General features: G+C 28.2%; 1 protein-coding gene across 1 annotated transcript in view; it reads right to left on the reverse strand.

Moving 5' to 3' along the window:
- Positions 1-11,559: 11,559 nt before the first annotated feature.
- LOC129987924 (uncharacterized) overlaps positions 11,560-26,987 on the reverse strand; it is a 132,556-nt gene continuing 117,128 nt past the window's right edge. Inside the window, exons 15-19 of the mRNA XM_056095922.1 lie at positions 25,962-26,031; positions 23,984-24,197; positions 21,630-21,781; positions 18,262-18,672; positions 11,560-14,397 (exon numbers count right to left, since the gene is read on the reverse strand). Coding sequence (XP_055951897.1) covers positions 13,386-14,397; positions 18,262-18,672; positions 21,630-21,781; positions 23,984-24,197; positions 25,962-26,031 — 1,859 coding nt within the window. The 3' untranslated portion in view covers positions 11,560-13,385. The remainder of the gene's footprint in view (positions 14,398-18,261; positions 18,673-21,629; positions 21,782-23,983; positions 24,198-25,961; positions 26,032-26,987) is intronic.

Here is a 26,987-nt window from a genome sequence, read left to right on the forward strand (position 1 = left end):
ATTTGAATGTGAATAAATTGGCATTTCTTTTCATACAAACATGGCTTATTAAAAATAAACAAACTTTTTTTACATTTTCGTAGAATTCAATAAAAAAAAGAGGTTAAGTAGTTTTGAATAAGCTAAAAAAAATGAAATTCTGTATATTTATACAAATTCCTAATTTCAAAGCATCTTCGCTATGCAGATATCACATTTGATAATAAAAAAGAGATATTCGTTATTTCTATAAAAGCATTTTTTTTCTATTCCATTCAATAGTTAGTTTTAAATTGATTTTTGTCCGTATTCTCTCTAAAATCAACAAAAAAAGTGAAAGTACTGAAATAAATTCCGTGGAAACGTTGATTTTGCTGATTTTAAATACTATTATTCCAGCAAAATAAATTAATTTCACCTTAACTTATTAAAGATTTAATCTAAATTTGAATTTGCTTCTAAAAATGAATGCGATATTGTTTATTTGGCTTTTCAAATATTTACAGAATATAATAGAGTTTTGATTGGAAGCAAAAATTCTAAAGTTATCGCACCTTTGAAACTATAAAATTTATGAAAATTATAATTAGTGCGTTTGAAAATAATTTTAATATCTGTTTAAAATGTTTCTTTTAGAGATGTCAATCAGCATAAAAGAACCTCCAAAGAAAACTGAAACGTCCAAATATAAAATGTTGTTAATAAATTATTTATGTAATAAATAATTTATGTCTGAAAATTACAATGTGCACGTAAATAAATTCGTATGTTTTTAAAATTATGTTTCTTCTTAAATATAAGAATCTTTTTAAATTATGACCTTAAAAGTATCTTTTAAATTACGGATGGTAGAAATGAATTATTTCTTCAAACGATGATTTGCACGGACAACTATGAAAATGTTTACCACTTTTCGAATTCATTGGACAATACTTTGTGTACTTTCTTTCGATTGACCATTGAGATACTTACTATCCATTTATATTGTCTTTTTCACTGTTCTTTTACATTTGTTATTGTCCTTTCATTCTGTCTTTTTATGAATTACGAATTCAGTAATTCCATATATGAAAACACGATAAGATAAAGGAGTGAAGCGGTTTCGAGGTCCTTGGAATTCTGTAAGATTATTTCCATTGTTAAGGGAATCATAAAAAGTTATTAAATTCTAGCATCATTTGTACAAGCATATTGACGACTCAAATACGTCTATTTGATTAGAATGTCAATGAAATTTGTACCAAAATACTATGACAATTGTTTCACATGGCAGTTATACCAGAATGCTAAAGGTAGTTGGATCATAATATCAAATACAATTGCATCATAATGTTAATAATAATAATACTAGAATACTAATGGCTGTTTTACTAAAATAACGGCAGTTGTAACAAAATTATTAAAGTCATTAAAGAATATTAATTATCAAAATGTTAATAATCGTTAGGCTAAATCAAAATGTTAATAATCGTTAGGCTAAAATGATAAAGCCAATTGTATCAGAACATTAAAACAGTTGCACCAGAATGCCAGTAGCAGTTACTAAAAGAAAGACAATGATCATTGTATAAATGGTTATATACTTGTTGATACATACAGCATATGATATGCCAGAGAATATTAGTTATGATATTAAAATATATTACTTTTCTTTTCTTTCAGTATTACCAATGAAGTATATCTAGTATTTTCTTTATACAACGCATCTGTCTAAATGTCTAGGCCAGTCAGTGTATGTTTGTTTCTTTTCTGGGTGATACTTTTCTTTCTGGTATACATGGTACAGAGAAAGTATAATAATCATAAAAAAAATACGAACTTGAGCGTTTGATGAATCTCTACGTTAACTGAGTGCGAAAAATATATTTTTGGAAAATATCCGTCTATTTATTAGTCTGCGACAAAGATAACTCAAAACCGCTTTGATCCAGACAGTTAAAATTTGGTATGCGATTTTTTTACCGAATTTTGAATAAAATCTGTTCAGTGGAAATCCATATATTCGAATATAAGTTAGTACGATAATTAGAAAATGAAGAGAGCTAGATAGATAAAATTTTGAACACAGATTTAACAACTATAGTGTAGACACTTGTAAAATTTTGAGACAAATTCAATTACGGATTTATTGTCTGTTAGTCTGTACTTTCAGAAATAAGTAAACTCGATAAGTCAAAAATGCAATGACTTAAATATATCAAATTTGGTATGGGAGTTTGTGTCAAATTTTTATTTTAATCGGTTCAGAAGTGTCTAAAACACAAATGTACTTCGTATATTTATCTTTGTACACATCGTATACGAGGAAGTAAAATGCGAATGGGACTCAAATCATTAGTTTATCTCGCGTAAAATTTAAATTTGAAAAGCAATGATTCTTAAACTTTTCTGAACCTCAACATTCTTGCTGAGTTCAAATTTTTCCATTTCGACTTACTCCAACAATCACCTCTTACTGAATAATCAATGATTTTTTAAAATATAAAACGAAAATTAATACATTTAAGTTTACATGAGACTTTATTAAAAAGATTCTGATGAATATATAAATCAATGGCATGAATCAGATTACTGCTGAAAGCTCATCAGTAAGCTGAAAATTATGGCTCGATAATATTTCTTATGAAATTAAAATTATGGCTCGATAATCATTAGGTTATCAGATAGTGATAGTATAATTTCCTTTCTATGTGATTAAAATCTCATCACTAGATCGAAATAATAAAATTTTTATTGAAATCCATGACAAAAGATGATTAGTTAGTGAAAAAAATCTTATAATTGACACTTCTTTATCCGAACAAAAAAAAATGTTTATTGACCGATTGTCCGGATTGGAAGTTTCCATATCGAATTAATCGAATTTCCATGGCAATCTATAGTAAAACTATAATAGTTAGAAAACAAATTGTTAAAGGACCTCAATTTTAGGCTTATTCATCGTAAACATTTAACTTTAATTTTAATTATATCTAAATTTTTTGGCAAAACAAAGGCAAACACAACAACTAAGTAGCGCTGAGGAGGTGCATGAAGGGCTTCAGGGAGCAATATACTGCTTCAATCTAGAAATCAACCATAATCAAACTGAAAACTTCAAAGGGTAAGAATGAATCCCGAAGCTCTTCAACCAACGGTAAATATCTCTTAGTCAGATGCATGTAAGACCTTTAAAGAAATACCAGCGGGACTGGTCTCGCCGAAATCCTATGAACTACTCCTTGCATAAAATTACAGATTTAGAGTATGGTTCAAATGCCTTGAGACGGTAAATAGACGAACTGCAACATCTATCATTTTATAGCTATTGTTCGACATTAAAGTACAATAGTTATGAAATATAGATATCTGACGTGAATCGAACGGTTTTTCTGAATTTATCGTGCGAATATATATATTGAAAGCATTTTTGCTGACCGAATTAAACCAAAATTTGAAACGGAATCACATTGCAATCTCAAGATATCATACCAAATTTTATTGGTTTAAATCATTGTTTTAATGTATGATTGCGTTTAATACTAAATTATTAATTATTAATGTGAATATAAATTATTGCTTCAAAAACAATGAACCCTTTGACAAATTTGGTTCAAACTTTTATAAGAATCTACATTTTAGATGCGAAACTATGCACCAACATTTATCCACTTAACTTTTTGTAATGATCAAGTTTACTTGTATTTAAAGAGCCAGACAAAGAGACTTTCTACGAATGGATTTCATTCAAAATTTGCTAGAAATGCTCTGTAAACTTGGTGGTAATTCTATTATTTTAAGTTTAATTCGTATATCACAAAAAATTTAAGTTATTGTGTTCACAGACAAATAGATGTAGTGACAAAAATGCGTTTTTCAAGTACAGGAATTTTTGAAAAGTGATCATTCCATAAAATCTCGTTTGAGAATTTTTTTGATAATTACAAAATTTTCTTTGTATTTTGAATATGAGAAAGTAAAAGAATAAATAAGTTAAAACATGAAACTGAATTAATGAATGTGTTTTTTTGATTATCATAATTATTTTTATTAGCATATCTATTTGCATGCCATTAAGAAAAGACATTTTATTAGCTTGATTGTGAATCATAAAATTAATTTTTTTTAAAAAAAAATTTAAAACAAATATTTTAAAACTTATTTATTGAAGGGAAAAAAAACATATGTATACTCATTAACAACAAAAATATGCTTTCCATGCGAACTGTACATTTTGTGTAGATATGCTTTAATCTTGTTATAATAGCGAAAAATATGAGTTGATGAAGAAAAATTTCATATAATTTTGTTTTGTTTTTCTAGAATGAGCTATAACGGATCAAAAGCTTTTTGAACAGTTTTCTTCATGTAGATTATGTAAAATAAATGTACCGAAAATTTACAAAATGTGAATGACAATTTTCTGTCATTACTTTTCAAAAATTTAAATACTTATATTAATTAAATAATACTAAAATCACATGATTTAAAGTAGAAACAAATAATGTTATGGGTGCAAATGGATTTATTTTAGTACTGTTGCCAAATCACTATATTAGAAATAAATTTTCCGACATTTTCATTATTAACTTATTAATCATTTAATTTACAAATAAGGCAATAGTAAAATACGAAATGATTGAACAAATCATTTTTCATCTTGCATCTTATTAAATCTTATACAATGGAGCTTCAGCTTATTAATTAAGGTTCCATATAGCTTAATTCTGGATATCTTTTTTTTTCTTTTATAATACCTGCATAAAATTCTTTACTGGAGTTTCGTATTTGCGTATTAAATCTAAGTAGGACATTTAAAAGCAGTATACAAACTTCAGAAATTCTGTTTTATATAGGAACATTAATCTTAAATTACGAATTCTAAAATGTTTTTCTTAACTTTGGTTTCATATGCATTTCCAAATATATTGAATTCTCCCATCTGAATTTCATATTCGGGAGATGATTCATGAAATTCACTTTTACTATTTTTTTATAAAATATTTACAAGGAACACTCTAAGGGTTGGAAAAACTCTTCCAGATATTTTATTCTTCGCAAAACTTGCCACTGCAAACTTCATTGTATCCTCAGATCAATCACTTTGGCCCCGACTTCAGAATCCTTCTTGAATTTTGGCATCGCTTTATAAATTTATACTTATATTTTTAATCATATGTCCCTTATTACAGGATCAGCATCTATAAGAAAAACACGATGACTTTTGAAATTGATTAGAATAAGTGAGATAAAGCTTTTACGTATTAATCTACATAAAATAAAAGTTGAAGTCTAATTTAGGACTTCCTTGGTGAGAGATACTCCTTCACTTCGTCAAGGAAGCAAACATCGTCAAATCGCCAAAGTCAAAAATCTAGATAGCTCACAATAATTGCAGTATTATTTATCGGGTCAGGCATCTGGATTGGCGACTTGACATCCTTTGTGAGGTTAAAAGATACTCTAAGCTAGAATTGAACCAAAACAAATTTTTAAAATACCATTTTTTTAATAATTTTATTCTTATCTGTGACTGTACAAGGGTATTCGGAAATTCAATAAATTATTTTGAATCACAAATATTGAAAATTATTTGGAGAAGGATGGAAAGTAGCTAAATCAAACTACCTGCACTCGGACAGCTGATACCAAGGCTGTATTTAGACATCCTAATAGAATGCTATCTATTAGTAGACTCTGTAAGCATTAGGTAGCTCATATATATATATATATATATATATATATATATATATATATATATATATATATATATATATATATATATTCGGTGAAATTATGTAGAAAATTTGAAATTAATTTCATTTAAAGACTGGTGATTTTTTAAACAAAAAAAAAAAAAAAATTCGAAATAATTCGAAATGTTCACCAGTATGGCGAATAATTCAGTATTTAAGCTGAACTTTTCTGTATTATAATTTTAAGACATTATTTTACCAGCGGATTCAATATCTTTAACATTATTTACATCATTCAACTTCCTCAAGTGTTCTTAATAATAATTTTTTAAAAAAAATGTGAATGTACTCAATAATTTTTGAGTTATTTTTGAAATAATTTACAACAGAATCAAACTACACTTACGATTTTCTTCTGTGAAATTTTAGAACTGTAAACTCAAATTGTGTAAAAAAATAATAATAAAAAAAAACAATTAAAATTTATTTCTTATGTAAGAAACTTGCATTGTTTCGTTTTGTTTTATTGAATATCATGTTTCTATATCAAATGTTAATACTCATATAAATTGTCAAAGATATTCACTTACCGTGTTTGTAATAAATTATTAGACTTAAGATTAAGTCTTGTCGCCAAGCTCGCGAAATGTTCACTAATCGTTGCAAATGTTCGCCATCTTAGATAGCAGAAAAAAATCCGATTGATAAAAAATTTTCGTTCTATAAAATTGCATTTTAAGTAAATGGCGTAAATTTTATATTAGGCGAAATGGAGCTTGAAACCAGGAAGAATACTGTCCCCAACTTTGTCGTATACTTTCTAATAAAGTTATCGTGCCAGAGAACGCCTTTGATGGTATTCATGTGCAATAGTTACGAAATATTAACTTTTGGCGTGAACTTAGCATTTTTACTGAATCTGTCGTGTCAACTTTGGCGAGTTATTTGGCGATTAATCCTCGGCATGCGTTAATAGATCCAAAAGCCAAATTTGCATTTTAGACGTTTTTCTCAACCGATTGAAACACAATCTTGAACTGCACTTGTAATCACAGAATGCCATATGAAATTTGATACATTTAAATCACCGCGTTTTTGAACTATCGCGTTTACAAATTTAATGAAAATACAGACCGACAGACATTCAACCCTTAATTGGATTTGGCTCAAAATTTGACAGGTTTCTACATTATAGATCTTAAATCTTAATAGATAATGTTAATCTATACATCGGCTGTGTTCGTGTTAATTCTTCCAACTGTTCAATAATTAATTAGAATTATAAATAATTAACTATAATTAGAATTGGTGATAGGCTATTCAAATTAAAAATAAATTATTATTTATTTATGCATTGTTCATTTTATTTTGTTTGAGAATCTTGATTTTTATTGTACTTCTTGACAATTAGGGAATGTAGACAAACATTTGTTCTTTATGTAAAAGAATTATATGAAAATAATAATAATTTATTTCATTAAATATTATGAAAATTTGATCTATTACGATTCAGAATATATATTATATGTCAAATATATTACATGCCTGTGTGTATACCTTGAATTGCAGTATTTTTTTAAAATAAAACATACGGTTGGTTGGTTGGTTTAGTTATATTAACGTCCCGTTTGAAGCAACACTAGGGCTATTTTGGGACGGACCTCGTCATTTTGAACCGCTGTCAGATGACGAGGACGACACCTGAGCTGGCACCCCACTCTCCACACCACACCAGCGGGAGGACATTTGATCATGACGGATTTAGCGTGCAACAGACCCCCTCACACGACGGTTCTTCGGTGGAATCGGGTCACTAACCTGAAACCCTCCGGTTCCGACGCCGAGACCTTATCACCAGGCCACCGCGGCCCCATAAAACATACGGAAAATTGAAATAAAAACTAGGAGAAATATAACGTAATCCATGAAATTAGACGGAAATTGTTAAACTTGTAAATTCGGCTATCTTAAATGTTTATAAAAATGAAAATTAATCCGATTCATAAAATTTACACCATGCCTAAAGTTTAAAATATCAAATACAAATTTTAATATTTTTAATTTGAATTACAAATTTTTATTTTGCGCAAAATTGGACTAATAGAAACAAACAATTTGTGCTTCATAATATCTTTTATTTGAAAACTCATTTATAGCTTACAAATACGTACATATATCTAATTTGTATGCATCTGTTAACAAAAACACTAGACCACTCAACACAAAGCTGCTGTAGAATCAGACAATCAGATTATATCTGTTAGAACATATAATATGTAGACAATAGAAATATATCCATTCATTAGAAAGAACGCTTGATATAAGATTCTTTAGAAATCACAAAACAGTTTAAATACGTAAAAGCAATTCGAGAAAAACTTTCATTTAAATCAATGCACTTAAACAATGTATAGTAAATGACACTCATATGAAGGTAATGTATAGCAAATATTAGTAAGAGTAAATGCTTGCATTTCTTCGAAGGATTAACGGCATTTTCTTCATTTATAGAAAATAAATAATAGATATTTGAAGAAATCTTAACATAGACAAATCCATGCATTTTAAAATTTTTATATACAGTGCGATCGAAAAGTCATGCTTCGAAATATGAATGTAACAAAAATATTAGTAAAGGAATTAAGCTGATAGGAAATTATACATGATTAACCCTTTAATCCGTTTGGCCGAACGCCACGCATGCATTGATTTAACGCATTTTTAGACTTTTAAACAATAAATATGCCATGTATAAATTTTATAATTCAGAAAAAAATTACTTTGAATACAAAATTGTCTCTTGTATTCTAGGGAATTGTATTCAATTGAATCAAAACGATGTCATATTCCCGAAATAGTGGATACCAGTTCATTAGAGAGAAGAGAAAATAACCAGTTAAAGGGTTAAAAATGTCAATGTTTTTGAATGATACTGTTACAATATTTTGTCAATTAATGCAAAATAAGGCAATCAATGTTTGGAATGACAATTGTTACCAATGATAATCTTCTTTAAATTGCATTCGTATTTAATTAAAGTGGATGTTCATCTAGCAAAAATATAATGAGAATACTCATATAATAAGACTTTTTTTCGATTTTTATTCCTGAATATCTTAACCTTCTGTGAACACAATAATGAAATCTGTCAGCAATATAAATTAAGCCTTGTACATTTAAAGAAAAGCAACTACGAAATATATAAGTTGAGAGATTAAACATTGAATTTTTATGTTTGATATATTTTTGATAACAACTGCATGTAAAATTCGAGTAATTAGATGCAAAGAAATATTAATATTTTTTTAAAATTTTGCCATTATTGTTATATTTTCATTCTTTTCTTTCATCATATTATTCCAAATATTTATGTTTATACATTTGAGTAAGAAAGGTTGATTTAAAGATTAATATAGCATTTATCGATTTGTTTTGTTTATATGCATTATATAATAAGACAGATTCCAAAAGAAATGTCAATTTTAAGAAAAATAGAGATAATTGGATTTCTTTATAAAATATGCTCAGGTATTGCACTTGTTCTAAAAGTATTGACAAATTTTTTAAATTTCAAATGACTGTAAAAATTTTGCATTTGAAGATACATTTAATTGAATAATTTGTTAGTTTAACTGTGCATATAATGATAAATGCATTTACCCCTTTATTAGATATTTACGGGGTTTAATAGCTGTTATTTTTATGGTATTTGGTCCCGATTCTATTAAATTTATTTATTAGCATATATTTAGTTTAAAAATAAATTGAAAGGAATTATTTTAAAAATATCATTAAAAAGAGTTTGGTATTAATAAAATGAATTAAAAAATAAAGCTTCCATTATGCAGCTTAATATCAATATTTTGTATCATTAAAACTATTTTCATTTAATAAAGAATTCTCTTTTGCAAATACAGTTTAATTTTCCAAAGTATTCATCGTTTTTTTAAAATTCATACATCCAAAAAATCTTCATTATCAATTAGAATGTTGAGAGACATGAGTTTTCGATCTTACCGCGTTATTTTAATCTGAAACAATGGCGTCAATGTGTTCGCCCTTATTAGTAAAAATACGAAAAAAATTATTTTCATACATTTCAGTGTGAAAGAAAATGACTTCAAAACAACGTGTGACTTCATCTGTACGATTCAGTTGCAAGACTAAACATGCTAAACACTAAAGTACACGGTACGTGCAGTTTGTACAATGGCAGTAGACAATAGGACAGAAATATAACATATACAATAGTTAAAGTACGTATTTAAATTGAATTCTGTACAACAGGCCGAACTGGTAAGTTATTGCTCTTCTCGGTTCTTTAATACATAATACATTCTAATTCTTCTTTACACGATTGCCACGTATGAGGTACAACTATACAACCAGTCAGTGAATGGGTCTAATCGAAGCTCTTTTTTTATGTATTTTCTTCCAAAAATGCACAACACATCTAAGACATGACATATTAGTTTTAGTATAAAAGTATATGATTATGTTTTTGGTAGATTAATACATTTCTAGCACTAATTTATGACAATAGTGCAAGTTCGTTCACAAATCAAATATTTTGCATCAAAAACAAAGTTTACTGAAGATCATGTTTGCTGTTTTTCAATGTATGTTTTTTTTAAGAAGAAGAGGAGATAATACATTATCAGAATTCATATACTTCTGAAAAACATGTTGGATTACACATGAATTACTTTGTTATAAAGAACAGTATATTTGGTTTAAATGTTTCTCTTTTAAAAAATGTACCTTTTTTCTTTAAAAAATCCATGTCTTGAACTTTTAGAATCAGTAAAGATTAAGAATTATTCAAGTTACAAATCAGTTGCTTTGTTCCAATTAAAAGTTAATGTATGGTTTACTGTTAACCTACTGTTTATCACATTATCCGCCAATATAGTAGTCGCCAAATTTTTCCAAGCGATAATTTGCTAAATGTGGCAATCCATAGATTTCAGTTGCAACCCAAGAAAAAGAGAATTGAATGTTTTTCTAACGGGAATTTTTTGTGTGGATATTCAAGATGATAACCGTCTGACGACAGAATCTCATAATAAATTGAAGTTAAAGATTTCAAATGATGGAATGTTAAAGAGTATAATTCGAATTTAAAATATCCAATAGCCTTTAAAACAAGTGATGCCAAATAGATGAATGGTTTTGTGCTCTTAAAAACTCGAATGTGATAGTTAATATTCAAATGTAATTGTAAATATTTTCAAAAATCATTTTAATGATAAGATTTTTTGTTGTATTAAAAAGAAAAACAAGGAAATTGAATATATGCATTATAAAATATAAACTTTTTGAAATTTGAAATATATAAGACTTAATGTCTGGTTTCTCGCCAAGCAAAACAAAATTGTGTCAAGCATCCAAAATCTTGCCAAAAGTCCACCATCTTGTATGGCTATTAGAAATGATATTATTTGCAATACAAATTGTAACGTTTACCACATTTGGCAAGAAAGTGCCACAAATTCAACTTTGTAGCCGGAGATTATTTTTACGTCGAGTTCTGAATGGTTTAATATATTATTTATAAATTTTTGGCACTCATGCAAAATCAGTTGTAGTAATTAAATATTCTATCATTCAAATAATATTTTTTCTTCTTTCAAAATGCTATTTAATTTGAGACACAAACTTAATATATGATCTTACAATTAAAGTGAGTGATGCCAAGTATTACTTAAATTTTAAAAAATGATGACGTAACTTGTAAATTTTAATTATTCTTCAAAGAATTATAATTTTTTCTACAATATTTCTTTTACTGTTTTATTTCAACCAAGTATCATATAATTTCAATTAAAAAGCAGATTTATTACAAATCTGATAATTTATCGGTACTTTATTTAAAAAAAAAGATAAAAGTAATGTTTTTGTCGAATTATTCTATTTATATATTTGGATGTCAGAATCACAATTTATTAATTGTTTATAAATAAAAAATAACTGAAACTGTTAAATTGAAATTTGCATATGCCAGAACATATACACAAGAGAGACTTTAGGAAATTATAACTTATGATAGAAAGATTCTGTTACTAGATTCTTCAAAATATACATTTTCTTTTCTATACACCTGCTCCCTCTGTTCTTGTATTATTCTTTTATTACAAAGTAAAATATTTTTTAAAGAAATAATGTTATTTTGGAATTAATTTTTTAAAGGTCTCGATGCAGAATAATATCTTAAAATTTTTTAAATAATCATTTTCTATAATAGCACATCAGTCGCAATTATCAAATAGACACGCACTATTGTATGGTCGATAAATTTTAATTTTTCCCATGTTCCTCAGGAGTAATTTTTTTTCTCGCCATCATCCAAATTGGCGTTCTATTTGGCGAATATTTTAACATTTGATGAAAGTTTGACAATTTTGCCGACTTAACTATAATCCATCAGTCTAGATAATAACTGCGATTTACGGATATTTAAATATTTTCACTTCATCATAAATATTCATCAAAATATTTTTCAGTTTTTATTTAAAAAGGGAATTCTTTATAGCACATTCTTCAAATTGCACATTTTATCTGTTTAACACATGCATAGGCACTGATCCATAATCACAAACACAATCCGGCCTTTTTAAAGAAATTTTTTAAAACGAACACTTCAGACAAACACACATATATAGTAGATTTGGTCAGTTCACAAATGCTCTCTATCACATATTTTCCTTATCAGGCAGACCATCTAGCATATTTCCGCATTTGCTGTATTGACATATAATTTTACAGCCTTTACATTGCAGTTGTTACAACTTTGCATTTTTTTCTGTTAATTATTAATTTCTTTACCTGAGCTTGAAATTTAGTTATAACTAACTGACTTAAAAAGAAATTGATTAGTACAATCACAAAGAAAATGCAATAAAACTCTGATAAACAGTTAATCATGCAAACTTAATGCTTAAGATATCATAAGCTAGTTGCTTGTAACAACTAACTTGACAGAAATTTGATTGGTAATTTCAAATACTGAAATTACATTCAGGCTGACGATTTCACAAGATTTTTCGGTATTTATAATTTTATCCATATTTATTTGGATGCATAATTGTAGATAATTGCCTTGAATTATACAATTAATTTTGCTAAATTTTGTGAAACCTAGAAAAATCATCATTCCTGGAAATTTAATGATTGTGATGTTACAACACTGATTAAATGATATACCATATTTCACTAAACACTTACATTTCGTCCGGGATTTCAAATAATTACATCAAATACACCATGACGATTACAACAATGAGATTCAACCAGGTTTGATAATATTGTTGATTTGTCAGTGATATTTACCACTGTTTAAACAAAGATACGAATAAGGGATGTTTCAATACTTAATTTGTTTCGAAAATCAACGTTTCGAAGTCTCTTGTAAAAAGCTGAAATATAGCTGACTTCAGCAATTTAAGTAGATATTCAAGCTCTAAAGAGCTTCAGATGCACATTGTTCACAAAAGACGAAGAGAGTCCACACATCTGAAACGGTAATACAAATGGCATTCATCAAAGAAAAAGAGTAGCTGATAGAAATAAAATAAGAATCATAAAAAAAGAATCTCAAAAAATCACGACTCAAACTGTATGTGTATATCACATGACAGCGAATGAATCATCTTTGGAGGAAGGGGCTCAAACGTACTTTCAGGCAGATCACAAAAAACGAGCGTATCACAAAAACTCTCTGCAAAATCAGTCTCACAGTCTCGATGCAGCCGAGTCTATAAACATGGACTCGCTTGGAGACACCAGACCTTGTCTTTCCCAAATTCTAAAAGTCTCTTGATCAGGTGGCGTCAACTCGCTTTGAGGGGTGGACTCACCCTGCTGATTGTCTAGTGGCAACTGAGGGACGAAAACGTGCGTGGCCGGTCCAGAGATGGACACATCACTCTCTTCAACTACATCTTCGCAGTCCAAGGACGAGTTGTGCCAAGGATGAGTCGCTGGCTGGGGTACGACACGACCGTAGCGATCCGGTACGGCATGGTGATGATGATGGTGGTGCAGGTGGTGATGTGGGTGGTGTCCGACTGACCTATCCGGTAATGAGGCTGTGTCGCTGAATGGTGAGTGGATACCTGGACTTAAATGCGTGAATTCACTGTCCCTGATTGCTGGGGTAAACGTATGTGTGGCGGATGGTGTTGAAGGTCTGACTTGCAGAGGTATGACCTGACATGAATGTCTGTCTTGACATTCACCGAGATTCTGACCTCTCTTGCTCAGCTGCTGGTTACCGCTGTTCATGTCAGACACAGAGAACTTCATAGGTTCCTTGCCTCCCATGAAAGAGCTGAGGGTTCGAGGCCAAGAATTCTGCTTGTCTAGATCTGGGGGAGAGTCCGGTTTTATGTGACCGAACAGAGTGGATCCTTTTGGTGAGAACATCTTCCTGTCCAAAGTGCTGGCAGCTATCTTGTCCCTTCGTTCTGCTTCTTCATCAATGTAGCCTATGGAGGAACTGTAGGAACTTCGGCTTTTGGGTTCTGCAGGGAGTGAGCTGAGTTCAGTGTCCTTAGAGGATGTGACATCCGGAATTTCGTTCTTGACGGCTTCGCGGTAGGATCTTTTGTCTTCATTATCACTGTCGGTCGTTTCGACTACGACGGCCGGGCTGAGGCCGAAGGTGTAATGACTGCTGGTGATTTCCGATCCAAGGTGTTCACTGCCGAGTTTCGATTGGTCTTGAGATGATTCCGAATTGGATCTGAAACACATTTATAGTTTATTAGAACTTCAATAATGTGAAAAATGATACTTTTTTTTCTTTGTGTCGTAATGCATTTTAAGGTTTAACATAACGGAAATGTTGATATTCAGTGTTCGCAGACAATATATTTAAAAGTAATGCTCTACTAGGTATAGGCATAAATTTGAATTTGAGCAATACGCGAGCAATAAAACACTTTTTTCGTGGCTTTTTCGGAATTAATTTTTATAACTATGTTAATAAGCGTTTTGCATATATTTTAATCTAGATTTATTACTAATTTACCAAACACAATTTACAAATTTAATGAGAATGAATTTAACATCTGTATTATGTAAATTACAGCCATGGTTTCTTTTTTACAGATATATTTAGTATTATTAGAAGTTTTTTCCATAATGGCCAATGAGGTAATCTTAGAATACATGAATAATATTTGTATATTATAGGTAATTTATCGAATTCTGCTGATTGCATAAAATTCAAGTTCGTGTTTGACCTTCAAATCGGTTTTCACAAATGAACTAAACATTATCAATTTATCCAAGATCTTTTGTACAGGTAGAAATGGCATTCCAGCAATATAGGTCATGTAGTTCAATAACCAGTTTTACAGAGTGAAAACAACTACGATTTGTTTTTCCAGACAATAAAGCTAATTTTCCATCAGAAACTGATAGATGAAGATAATAAAAGATGTTATCAGTCGACGTTCGCACATTGGCTTTGTTTCTGGTGAGAAATTTTATGATATCAGAATGCTATCGATGCATATGGATAAAAGAAAATTTGATTTTTACTTCGTGTGAAAAACTGTTATTTAAAAGATTCAAATGTTTTTTTAATGCTTTTTAGAATATTTCTAAAGCATACAATTATTTCTTTCGCTGAAAAATTAAAATGTAAATATTGCAAAACCGTAAGAAAATATGTCGGAATTTTTTTTTTGTCTGAGTTGTCTTTCATAGTAGGTTTGAAGATAAAAGAAATTATATATTAAAAAAAATGTGACTAAATACATTTTGAAAAATGCAATCAGCTTATAATTTTAACTCAACAGAGTAGTTGTATTATGCTTGTGAATAATGAAGACTTGTTTTTGAATTAATGCTACCCATGTGACCAAAGAAAGTAACATATAGATTTATTTGTATGCAAACAAAACTTTGAACTTTCTTCTTATCATATCAAAATATTTTCTCACTATCATTTTTGCCAAAAAAGTCATAACTATTTATAATCAGCACAATTTTTTAAATAAAGTTGTATAATAGATAAAGAGTATAAAATGTAAATATTAATTTACAATATGTCCTTAAATATTCATTTCGTAAAAAGAAATTAAATAGCGAATGCTTAGGTTAATTTATTTAATATAAGAAACCAGAAATAATTCTAATATCCATCTGGATTTTGATCATTAATTAAATTTTTTCTAACTAAGTGATTATAATTAAATTTCTTTTAATTTATCTTCCGTAAATTGTTAAGATATTTTGGCATGATCTAATGAAAATAAAATAATTTGACCTTTCAATTTTTCTTTTATTTATATGCGTTTGACAACTTTCAACTTTTTGTATGCTTTTTTTCCATTTATTTATAATGCTTTTGACAATTTTAAACTTCCCATTTATTTATATACTTTTGACAACTTTCAACTTTTTGTATACTTTCAACTTCTCATTTATTTATATGCTTTCAACTTCAAACTATGTAAAACATTTTTTTTTATCGAAATTTAAAGTTTTCTGTCTAAATATATATATATATATATATATATAATGTAACTATAAAAAATGACAAAAAAGGAAAATATTCAGTTTGCGAATTATTCAAAAATAAGATTGATCCCAGATATTAGTCTTTTAAATAAGTAAATACAATTTTTTGTTAATTTTAATTTTTACAGTAATTTTTAAATGATAGCTAAAAAAACCTTATATCGTCTTTACAGACAAGTATTTTAAAGATGAAATAGGGATATATTCACTCCTTTTCAATTCATTGAAAAATAACACTTATAATTAATTTAGACCGTCTGTAGTACCTATAATTATTTTTTTTGACAGGAGGACAATAACACCCACAAAATGATTGGAGATGATTCCATATAATGAACACGTTTCGTGAGATCAAATTACAGACAAGTATATATATATTCTAACTATTTCGTTTACTATATATATTCGTATAACTATTTCGTTTCGTTTTAGTTTTAGTTTCTTTTTCAAAATATTTCTTACTTTGATTGGTTATATATATATCAGACTGTAAGTAGAAGTAAAAAAAAAGAGTTGAAATAAATATGAATGGCCTATTGTTACTGCATGTTTATCGGCCTACAAGTTAAGATAAAAAACAATTTACTCACGCAGCATCTAATATACTGTCCTGAAAGTAAATATGTAAAGAAAATCGAAACTGGAAAGTATATCGAATGGTCTATCGGTCCTGTATATATACTATCATGTAAGGAATGTTAAAAATTTGGTAACACAACATATCTGCCTATAAGCAAAATCGTAAACATCTACTATATTGAAGAAAATCAGAGTAGTCTATTGATACAGCATATGTACTAGCCTGTAAGTAACAACAAAAAAAATCTGCAATTTATTAGCCTGTAAGTAAAGCTAATTCTTGAATGTAAGAAAATTCTAATGATCTACTAGAGTAGCATTATACATGAGTATGTAATTAAAGCTAAAAATACATGAGCTTCTAGCATTATATAAGAATCTGTAAGTAAAACGAAAAAAAAAAAATACTGATATAGTTTCTGTATTGCTTGTAAGTAAGAGGTTAACTATACATAATTTGCAAAACAATTAAGAAAGACGTAGGTTCCGGAATTCATTGGTAAGTGTGTTTTTGTTGTGTGCGGTGGTTAACCATTAGATTCCATGATCCCCATTTGAGGAATTTGGAATTTTACATTCATAATTTGGATATAAAATTACATTTTATACGCCTTTCAATTCAGTTTATTCTATATATATCAGTCAATATTGTGCATAAAAGAAAGTGTGTATTCTGCGTTTCCTTTCTTTACAACAAGCGGACAGATTTGAAATTCATCTGTAAGTTGAATGAAACTGTTATATTTGAAGCATTATATTTTTGGTTTATTTTCTATATCATAATGAAATATATAATAATACGTAATAATGTAAATATGCAATTTTAAAAGTTATAATAACTATCTAATACTTACGCAATGTTTTGTTTTTATTGAAATGATTTTATTGATCATTTTATAGCGACACTCTTTTCAAATATACCAGATATTTAGAAAACAGAATATAATTTGAATATAATTATACTGTTACATAACCTATAATGAAATATCGTATATAAATATGTAATTTAAAGATTATAGTAACAATCTGTTGTTTAATCAGTCCTTTGCCTTTTATTAAAATGATTTTATTGATCATTTTATAACGATACTCCTATTTAAAAACATCAAATATTTTCAAAACAAAATATAATTTGAATAAAATTATACTGTTACATAAATTTTTCTACAGAAATACCAATTAGCACAAAATATTCTACGATATTCCCACAATATACTTCGATGTTCTGAATACGTGCCAATGTAGGGAAGATATCTAAGAATATCGTTCGATGTTCTGAATGCTAATAGGGTAAAAAATGTTGGCCAAAATGTTTCCGGCCAAAAATGTTGAAAATAAAATTTGGCAGTAAATGGGTAAATTCTAGTCACAAACTGGTTTGAAAACTTCAGTATCAATTGTTGCAAAATAAAATACCACTTTTCAAGGCAATTGGAAAAAAAAAAGAAAGAAAAGCGTTATTACATAAAGATTATTATTCAATAACTGTCCATCTAACCTGCTCATATTCTTGTTCTTAGACCCTCTTCTAGCCTTATCATCCTTGCTGGCTGTACTTTTCAATGTATTTCCACTGCTGCTGAATGTCAACAACTGAGCTGACCCTCGAGTTATAGTCGCATAGTCCAGCACGGCATCAGAAGGTATGGGTATCGGATCATCGTAGCTGACGTCACAGCAATCGTCTTTGACTGAAGAGGTGACATCTACGGGGAGAGAGGTCTTTTCCTGCCCCCAGAAAGCATTGGTGTTGAAGGGTCCGACGTTAGTCATGTCTGCACTGCCCAGCCGAGTTGTCGTCGAGTGTCCATTTTGCTTGTTGTGCCCGGAATTGGAATTGCCCGACCAACTGCCAGGTGGTACCATACCGCGGTATTTTTTGAAGGTTCCAGTCTTCAGAAGTTGATACCTACGAGAAAAGTAGTATAAAGTCACTAAATTAATTATTTCCAAGAAAAAAGTGTATTGATCAAGAATTAATCCATTGGTGCTTAATGGATTGATTGTTGCCATGAAAAAATATATATTGAATAATGGTGCTTAATGGATTAATTATTGCAATGAAAATGATAAATTGAAAAGTGCTACCTATGGAGTTATTATTATAAATGAAAATTGATAACAATTCATTTTAAAGAAAAAAATAATATTTTAAATATTTTTTTAATGAATTATTGCTGTCAAAAATTATTTGGATATATAGTTAACTGGTCCACCGTGTGTATTAGCTGTACTTAATTTCACTTATATCTATTTTAGGCATAACACGTTTTTCATTTCTTCAAGCAAGGATTTTTAAGCATCATAGTATAAAAGACATTAAAACTGTGCAATTAAAATAGCCTTACACCTGCTCTGTAAATTGTGTGCGCGTATCTTCTTAAGGGAACGGTCTAACTGGTAGTCACTTTCTGTAATTCATCTACTTCTGTTTTAATCAATTAAACTGTGCAGATAAAACACATAATATTTCTTCCTCAGCTTTAAAAAATGAAAGGAAAATCACATGATTAAATATTTGATGAAGTGATGAAAACTGTGTGAATTTCATTGCAGCAATAAAATTTATTGTTGAAAATTATACAAAAAAAAATATTTTTTTAGAATTCTTAAGAAAAAAATTACACAACAATTAAATTAATATTGTTGAAATAATATTTTTTTAGATATTGGATTGTAGTGCCTTTGTGTTCATTGTATCATCTTTGAGTAGTAAAATTTTCAGAATTCTTATTTTTAATTATTTTAAATTGTAATTAAAATTTCAAAAAAAAATATTTTGAACTGCTCATTTTTGTACTCTAATGTATATTAATTCCAAATGTGATTAATATAGATTATACAGTATGACCTGTAGAGCGTTAACATATAGTATTACACAACATAAACACATAAAACCTCTTTTAGTAAAACGTCATTATTACAATTTCAACATTCATTTGAAGAGCAATGACATGTTTGCTTACTTGCGGTTCTATAAATATTTACATTTGCTTTTACATTATTTGTTATCAAGTCAAAAAAGCAAAAATACATGGTTCAAAATTATTTTCAGAATATTATATGCACAATCTTTTACTTATTTTTTAAAATAAAACCGCATCATTTGTTAATATCTTTTTTTAAAAAATAAGCCTTTCAATATCTTGTGATGCATTTTATGAATAATATATTAAATTATTTTTAAAAGATTTTGGTACCTATATCTTTTTTTCTTTTTTTTCAGTAGATTTACACAATAAATTCCATTAATAAGTACAATATTTATAAAATTATTGTATACACTTAAATAATATTATAATTATAATTTATATAATATGTACAATACTTATATTCAGTAAATTATTTAAATATCATTTGATTCAATAATTGAAATTGTATTTAATAATGGATAACATAAATTTGTACAAAGATTGTTATACGCACTGTAGAAGTTATATTTAAGCTCCTTAATTATAAAAAATAAATCTGAAGTTAAACATAGTGCAGCATTTAGACATTCAGATGGTGGTGTGAATTTGAAAATAAGAATTCTGCATTTTCAACAACTTGTACAAAAACTGCTATGTAACGTTTTTGAACTGCCTTACAATTTCTTATAATGTTTCAAAACTGTAATATAAAGTATGTAGATAATGTTGAAATATATTTTCTAAAATATATCTCAGTATTGTTTATCCATTTAAATTCTTAAGCACATTAATTAAATAAAATTCTTGTTTATATATTAAGATGGCAATTTTGGTTTTTTTCAAAGCAGACATTTAATTGGTATTTCAAGTAAATTGTTTTTGTTGCATAAATTTTTAGGTATCGCTTTTTTCAGGTTACTAACAATGGACAAAAAAATTTTGCAATATACTAATAATCATTTGTGTACTGATTATTAATGTAAAGATTAATAGCTCTTTAAAATGTAATAAAAACCAACAGAATTAACAGCGTATTATTATTAAAAAAGCTTGATTATTAAACTTGGGATGTTGAATAAAATATTAATTATTAATATATAAATTCTAAACTTGTTTATATTGTAATTGTTAATATATAATCTTAAATTCTTTATAATCAGACAGTGATAATAAGGTACTAAAATAACAACTATTTAGCGGATAAATTTGTGAAAAGTCGAGAAACTTGGAGTTAAATAAATGCTTTGAGATAAGGTATTGACATATTTTAACCCTTTAAAGGGCCATTTTTTTTTAGTCATATTATGTTAAAATATTTTTAGGCTTGAAATTAGAATAAGAAAAGGGATTCATTTAGCTTATTAGATAAATTGAATTTGATTAATTAATTAATTTGGTTAATTAATAATTAAGTGACAAACCAAGACACATCATTTTGTGTGAGATAAAGAACTGAAGCATCTAAGTTTCTGTCTTTCTAAAAAAATTTGTCAGAACTTATGCCAACCTACATCATTTCATACAAAGATTGATAAATTTGGTGGGAAGGATACTTCCCACGGCCTTAGAAAGGGTTAAATAAAGCATAAGAAAGTATAAAAAATATTGAAATATGAGTATTTAAATTACATAACATGAATAATATAGTATATCAGTACGCGAGTTAGTATAACATATGAGTATTGACTAGAAGCAAGGAATTAAAATATTATGACTTTTAAATATATATAATTTGTAGTAATATATATATATATATATATATATATCATCGACAAAGCATGCTAATAATACATATTATGTGTATCAGATGAGGAATGTTGAAGCTATTGTATTCCTATATTTATTTATATTTTGAAACAGATCTTCTATTTCAGATAAAATGTTTGTATATATGTTTCAGGAATATTAAACATTATCAACAATCTTTAACTCTAGAGCTGAAAATATTTCTCACCAAGCACTCCTGGCTTCCGGGTACTGCAGGCATCTGACAATAAATATGAGAAATCCTTGAAGCGAGTTGGCAACGCAGAAGATGTACTGGAAAATGAGTCTAGCTTCACCCACGGCGAAGGCTCCGAATACCCAAGAAACTCCGAGTAAAACCTGTATGGAAAATATAGTTTCAATAATCAATAAAATCATGTAAATAAAAACTATACATATACAATCATAGTTCAGTATTTATTACCGCTCATCATAAACAGTAGAATTTGCTGTGATGATGTTGATGTCGTGTCACCACGGAAAGGGGGTGCAGTAGCTTCTGAGGGTAAAAAACCCTGAGCACCCGTGGACAGAAGTCTGACTTCTAGCTCAAATGAAGATGACGCACACACACTCGCTTGCACAACCCCTTTTTACATGGGGGCACATTCACACACCTCACATATAGAACACAGATGAAGAACAACCATGCCCGAACCGGGATTCGAACCCGGGACGCCCAGATCACGAGGAATATGCGCTACCCCTATGCCAGAATGCCGGCAGAATTTGCTTTGACTTTTAAATAAGAGAAATATAGAGGCACTTTATTAGTATATTTGAAAATTTTGCATTTAATGTAAATGGCTGTAACTTTCTTGTCAATAAGGATATCAAGAACAACTTTAACTATAGTGCAGGAGAAAGATAAAGTTTTGATTATGCTTGTAATAATTGCTGTGTGTGACTTCTCTTGGTTTACATCGGCAACATGGACCATGTATAGCACATTTCGCAATCATACCTTCAGTTCATTCCCTTTTACACTCAAAGAAGGCATTATGACATAGTTTATGACGCATCTTAATAAAAGGAAGACATCAAAAGATTTAGATAAACACATGAAAGTAAATATTGGTCACGCATCAATAGGCGCGAAAATGATTCATAGAGTCTAGTGTGAAATAGATTACAACGTAAATGTAGTCTGTATGACCAAGGAAAGTTATATAGGACAGTTATTACATTCTCACATAGATTTTCCCTTTTGTGAAATATTTAATTTTTTTTTCTCTATCGTTGTTTATAATAATGTTGTAGTTATTTGTAATTGGTGCAACGGATTCGAATAACTCAAAGGCATGTTGCATTTGTTTTTCAGAGGGAATTCGATTAGGAGTTTTCAAAATGAAAAGCATAGTTTCAGATAAGACATGATAAACATTCAAGTTTACTAAAATATTCTCCACTTTAGAAAAGAAAAATGAACACATATGATATTCTTCTTCAGACGTTGTTGTTACCGGTGGCAACATCATAGGGTTCTGATTTTTAATTAAGTTTACAGGAAAGACTTCATGCAAATGATTGAACAACAAAACATAAATAATACTTAAGTTAAAGACTTAATCTGAGTCAGTTATCTAACCTAAAAAAATATGCAAAGACATAACCAAAATGAAATATTTGGTAATAATGAACACTCTAATTTTCAATCATTTAAGAATTATAAAGCATATGTAAATCAAGTTTTCGAAATAAATGTTTGAATAATATTTAACATAAATATTCTTAAGGTTCAAAGATGGATAATTGTAAAGAATATTATTGGAGTATCGCATTAAAATTGGAAAATTCCTAAAAGTAGGTACCAATACAAATTTGTGATGATTTTTAAATAAGGCCGATTGAATGTGTTTCAAGAAAACATGACCCGCTTTCGGATTGCAGTAATATACAGATAGCAACTAATTCCTTTTACGTTCATTTAATTGTAGTTTAGTATTCGTTCAGTATCGTATTTTAAAAGCGTGTGAGAACATAAACTCCAGGAACAATATTAATATACTAATTTGTTGACAATTTTTTTTTTCAAATTTGTGAGCAATAAATGTGTGGTGAAAGCTTATAAGCCAGTTAACAGCTACGCTACCCGGGAAATTGCTTTTGTATTGTGGTCATGTTACTGGGATGCGAACCATAAGGTCTCTGGTTCTATACTCACTCAATTCAATCCGCCACAAATGCAAAGCTCGCTTTATTTGGTAACGGCTTTTATATTTATTAGTTATTTATATTAACATGATTTTTTTAAATATAAGGAATAAAAGAAAATAGAATGAAACTTCACTGATTTTGTCAATCAAGCCTATCATAGTAAAATATATACAAAAATTAAATTCTATAGGTTACTTTTTTCTACACGTTAAAATTAATTTCTATAATTAGTAGTAGTAATATAACTGTTATGATTACTAATTCGTAGCAATAACAGAAATAAAGCCAATTAATGAAAGATACATATTTATGAAGATACTCAAAATATAATAAGTTAAGATTGTTAATAACATGGATTTCGGATTCCAATGAAGAAATGTTTACCATGACAGTGAACGCTCCTCTGACTTGGGCAGTGGTGACCAGGATCTTATCTTTCTTGCTACATTGTGGTGGCTTCTTGGCGGACACATTCCTGGGAGTGAAGAGGACTCGCGTCACCATCAGAAATACCGTCAGGTTGACAAAAAGAATCAGGCAAGAGGGTCCCAAGAAGCTGATGTAGTACACGTAAGGGTTGGATGCTGATAACATGCAGCTGAAAATACGAGAAAAGAAAGCCTCAAAATCGGTGCTTAGAAATATATCAAAGTCAGACAGTGTTTAAGTTGATAGCATATGGCAAACTGCAAACTGTATCATTACCTCTAGTTAGAGAATCTTGTTAAAGATGTTAATGTTATTTAAAAGTATTTCATATATTTAAATAGAAATTAGTTTTAACATTTACATTGTGGTTAAAAGGAATTTATAAATTAGAAACGATAAGCTATTTATTAATTAGATAAGGAATGATAAGGAATTTATAAATTAGATAAGGAATGATAAGGAATTTATTAATTAGATAAGGAATGATAAGGAATTTATAAATTAGATAAGGAATGATAAGGAATTTATTAATTAGATAAGGAATTTATCAATTAGATAAGGAATGATAAGGTATTTATCAATTAGACAAGGACTGATAAGGAATTAATTAATTAGATTAGGAAAGATAAGAAGTTTATTAATTAGACAAAAATGATAAGGATTTTGTTAATTAGATAAGAAATTATAAGGAATTTATTAATAAGAAAAAAGAAAAATTAGATTGTGACTACTATAAAAGAAAAAATACATAAAAGCAAAATTCTAAAAATACATATTAAAAAAAAGAAGCGTGACAGAGCAGTGAGCAATCATTAAGAAAATAGAAACTTGTGTGGTTACTATTTTGTGTAATGAATCTCTATAATTGAAAAAAAATGGGACTGAACAGTGAGGAATTCTAAGAGGGAAAGAAACTAGCATGGTTGATATTCTGTACAATAAAACTTTTTGCGCTTAAAAAGAAGTGATGATGAACAGTAAGGAGTCCTAAGAAGGGTAGAAATTTGCATAGTGTCATTCAAAGTTATGCTGCCACTCTTAAATTTCTAAGAGGGCATTTTGACTTGTCTTCTGCTACGTAAGTTGCATTTTAATTTCATAGTACATACTTGAGAAATTAAATAAGAAAAAAAAAATTTTATGAAAAAAAAATCGAAACATTTTGGATAAAAAATAAATTAATATTTATTAAAAGAAGTAAAAATTATTATTTTATTAAAAGAACATATGCTTTTGAAATTTTACAATATTAAAAATAAATTGAATTAAATTTTATCAGATTAAAGATACGAAAAAATACAAAAAACTTGTAGTTAAGCTAAATTGTCAGTTTTTGTCACATGTACAAACTAAAATAAAATAGTTAAGATAATTATTTCAATATTTTCATTTCATTTCAATGCCAATAAAAGTAACAATTGCTTGCACGATAATATTATTAGTTTATATAATAGTTCTCACAGTGTTATTATTTTGTTATATATACTTGATTATCAAGCTTCATATTTAAAAAACATAAAGAAAAGAATTACAGAATTTATTATAATAGTAGTGCGTAGCTAATGTGTAACATCATCCATATTTTTGACCAGCTCTTAAAAGTCTTCTACTTGGGAACTCAATGTAATTTAAGAGAGAAATAAAATGTTATTCAATTTTTTGGATAAAAGCTTTATTGTTATCCTTTACAAAAATTTCGCATAATATAAATTCTAGAAAATAGTTTGAATTCCAAAACATTAATGAATTTTGGAGTGTTTTTGTCATGTGGGATAGTAGTGCCATCTATGATTCTTTTATGGTACTATTTTATATTCCAATATAAATAATTAATTTAAAAGAAAGTTATTATTATTCAGCATATTAGATAGCTATGGACAAAAAAATTATCATTTAGGATGTATATATTAAATGTAATTAGTTGATTGCTTACTATTCATTTCGGTTGTAGTAAACTTCCCAGTCCATTAGAACCGTTACTCCAACAATGATAAATGGAATTCCTGAAACAATAAAAAAATGTTATGACATTAAATTCATTCTATTAACAAATGTCAGAATAATTAAATTAAGCAACCGAAATTAATTTTTTATGTCAAAAAAATTAAGCAACTGAGCATTAGAATGAGTTAATATTTTCCACTAACCACTTTTGGTTTCAATTTGGTACTAACAGAATATTGATTGTATTTGAATTCAATTAACCTCAACGGACATTAAAGATGTAATATTTTAAGAGATTTCTAGATGTTTTGTTTACTTTATTCATGAATCTTCCTATGGAGTCAAGACCCATTGTGCTATTAAAAATATAAATGTCTCGGTAATTTATTTTCCAATCGTAAGTTGTCTTTTCCGGTACTATAGCTTTACTTATTTTCCTCATTTAGACTGTGAAGATATTAAAATTAATCTTCCATTTTAGCTACCAATAACGAAAAAAACAAACAGAATTAAATATTATAAAGCAATAAAAACGATTTGAATTTCATTGCAACAATGAAATTTATTATTAAAAATTATGTGAAGAGTGTTTTTTAAAAAAAATTGACAAAATGTAGTCAACAGTTGCGTTACAATTGAATTTATTTACTTAGAAAGATACTTTTTAAATTTTAAAATGGTGTAAATATCAGTTTTTGTGGAATAATATATTGAAAGTTTAAGCGGGAAAACACAAAAATTTATAACGTTATATAAGTGGAAGAAAAAGCTTGAAGATTGTCTCATAATTAGTATTATGATGTTTATAGAAAATTATTGCTAAAATATAATAAATGAAAGTATAACAAAATTAATTTATGTTTAAAGACTACAAACAAAAGATATTTTTTTAAAATATTGTTTGAGATGTAACACATAATTACTTATACTAATTCTTTTTACGAAGAAAGCTTGAATTATGCAATTTCATTTTTTTTAAAGACTATGTTGTACAGACTCTTTAAAATTGAAGCTA

The sequence above is a fragment of the Argiope bruennichi genome, chromosome 10, assembly GCF_947563725.1.
Source record: "Argiope bruennichi chromosome 10, qqArgBrue1.1, whole genome shotgun sequence".
NCBI classification, from domain to species: Eukaryota; Metazoa; Arthropoda; class Arachnida; order Araneae; family Araneidae; genus Argiope; species Argiope bruennichi.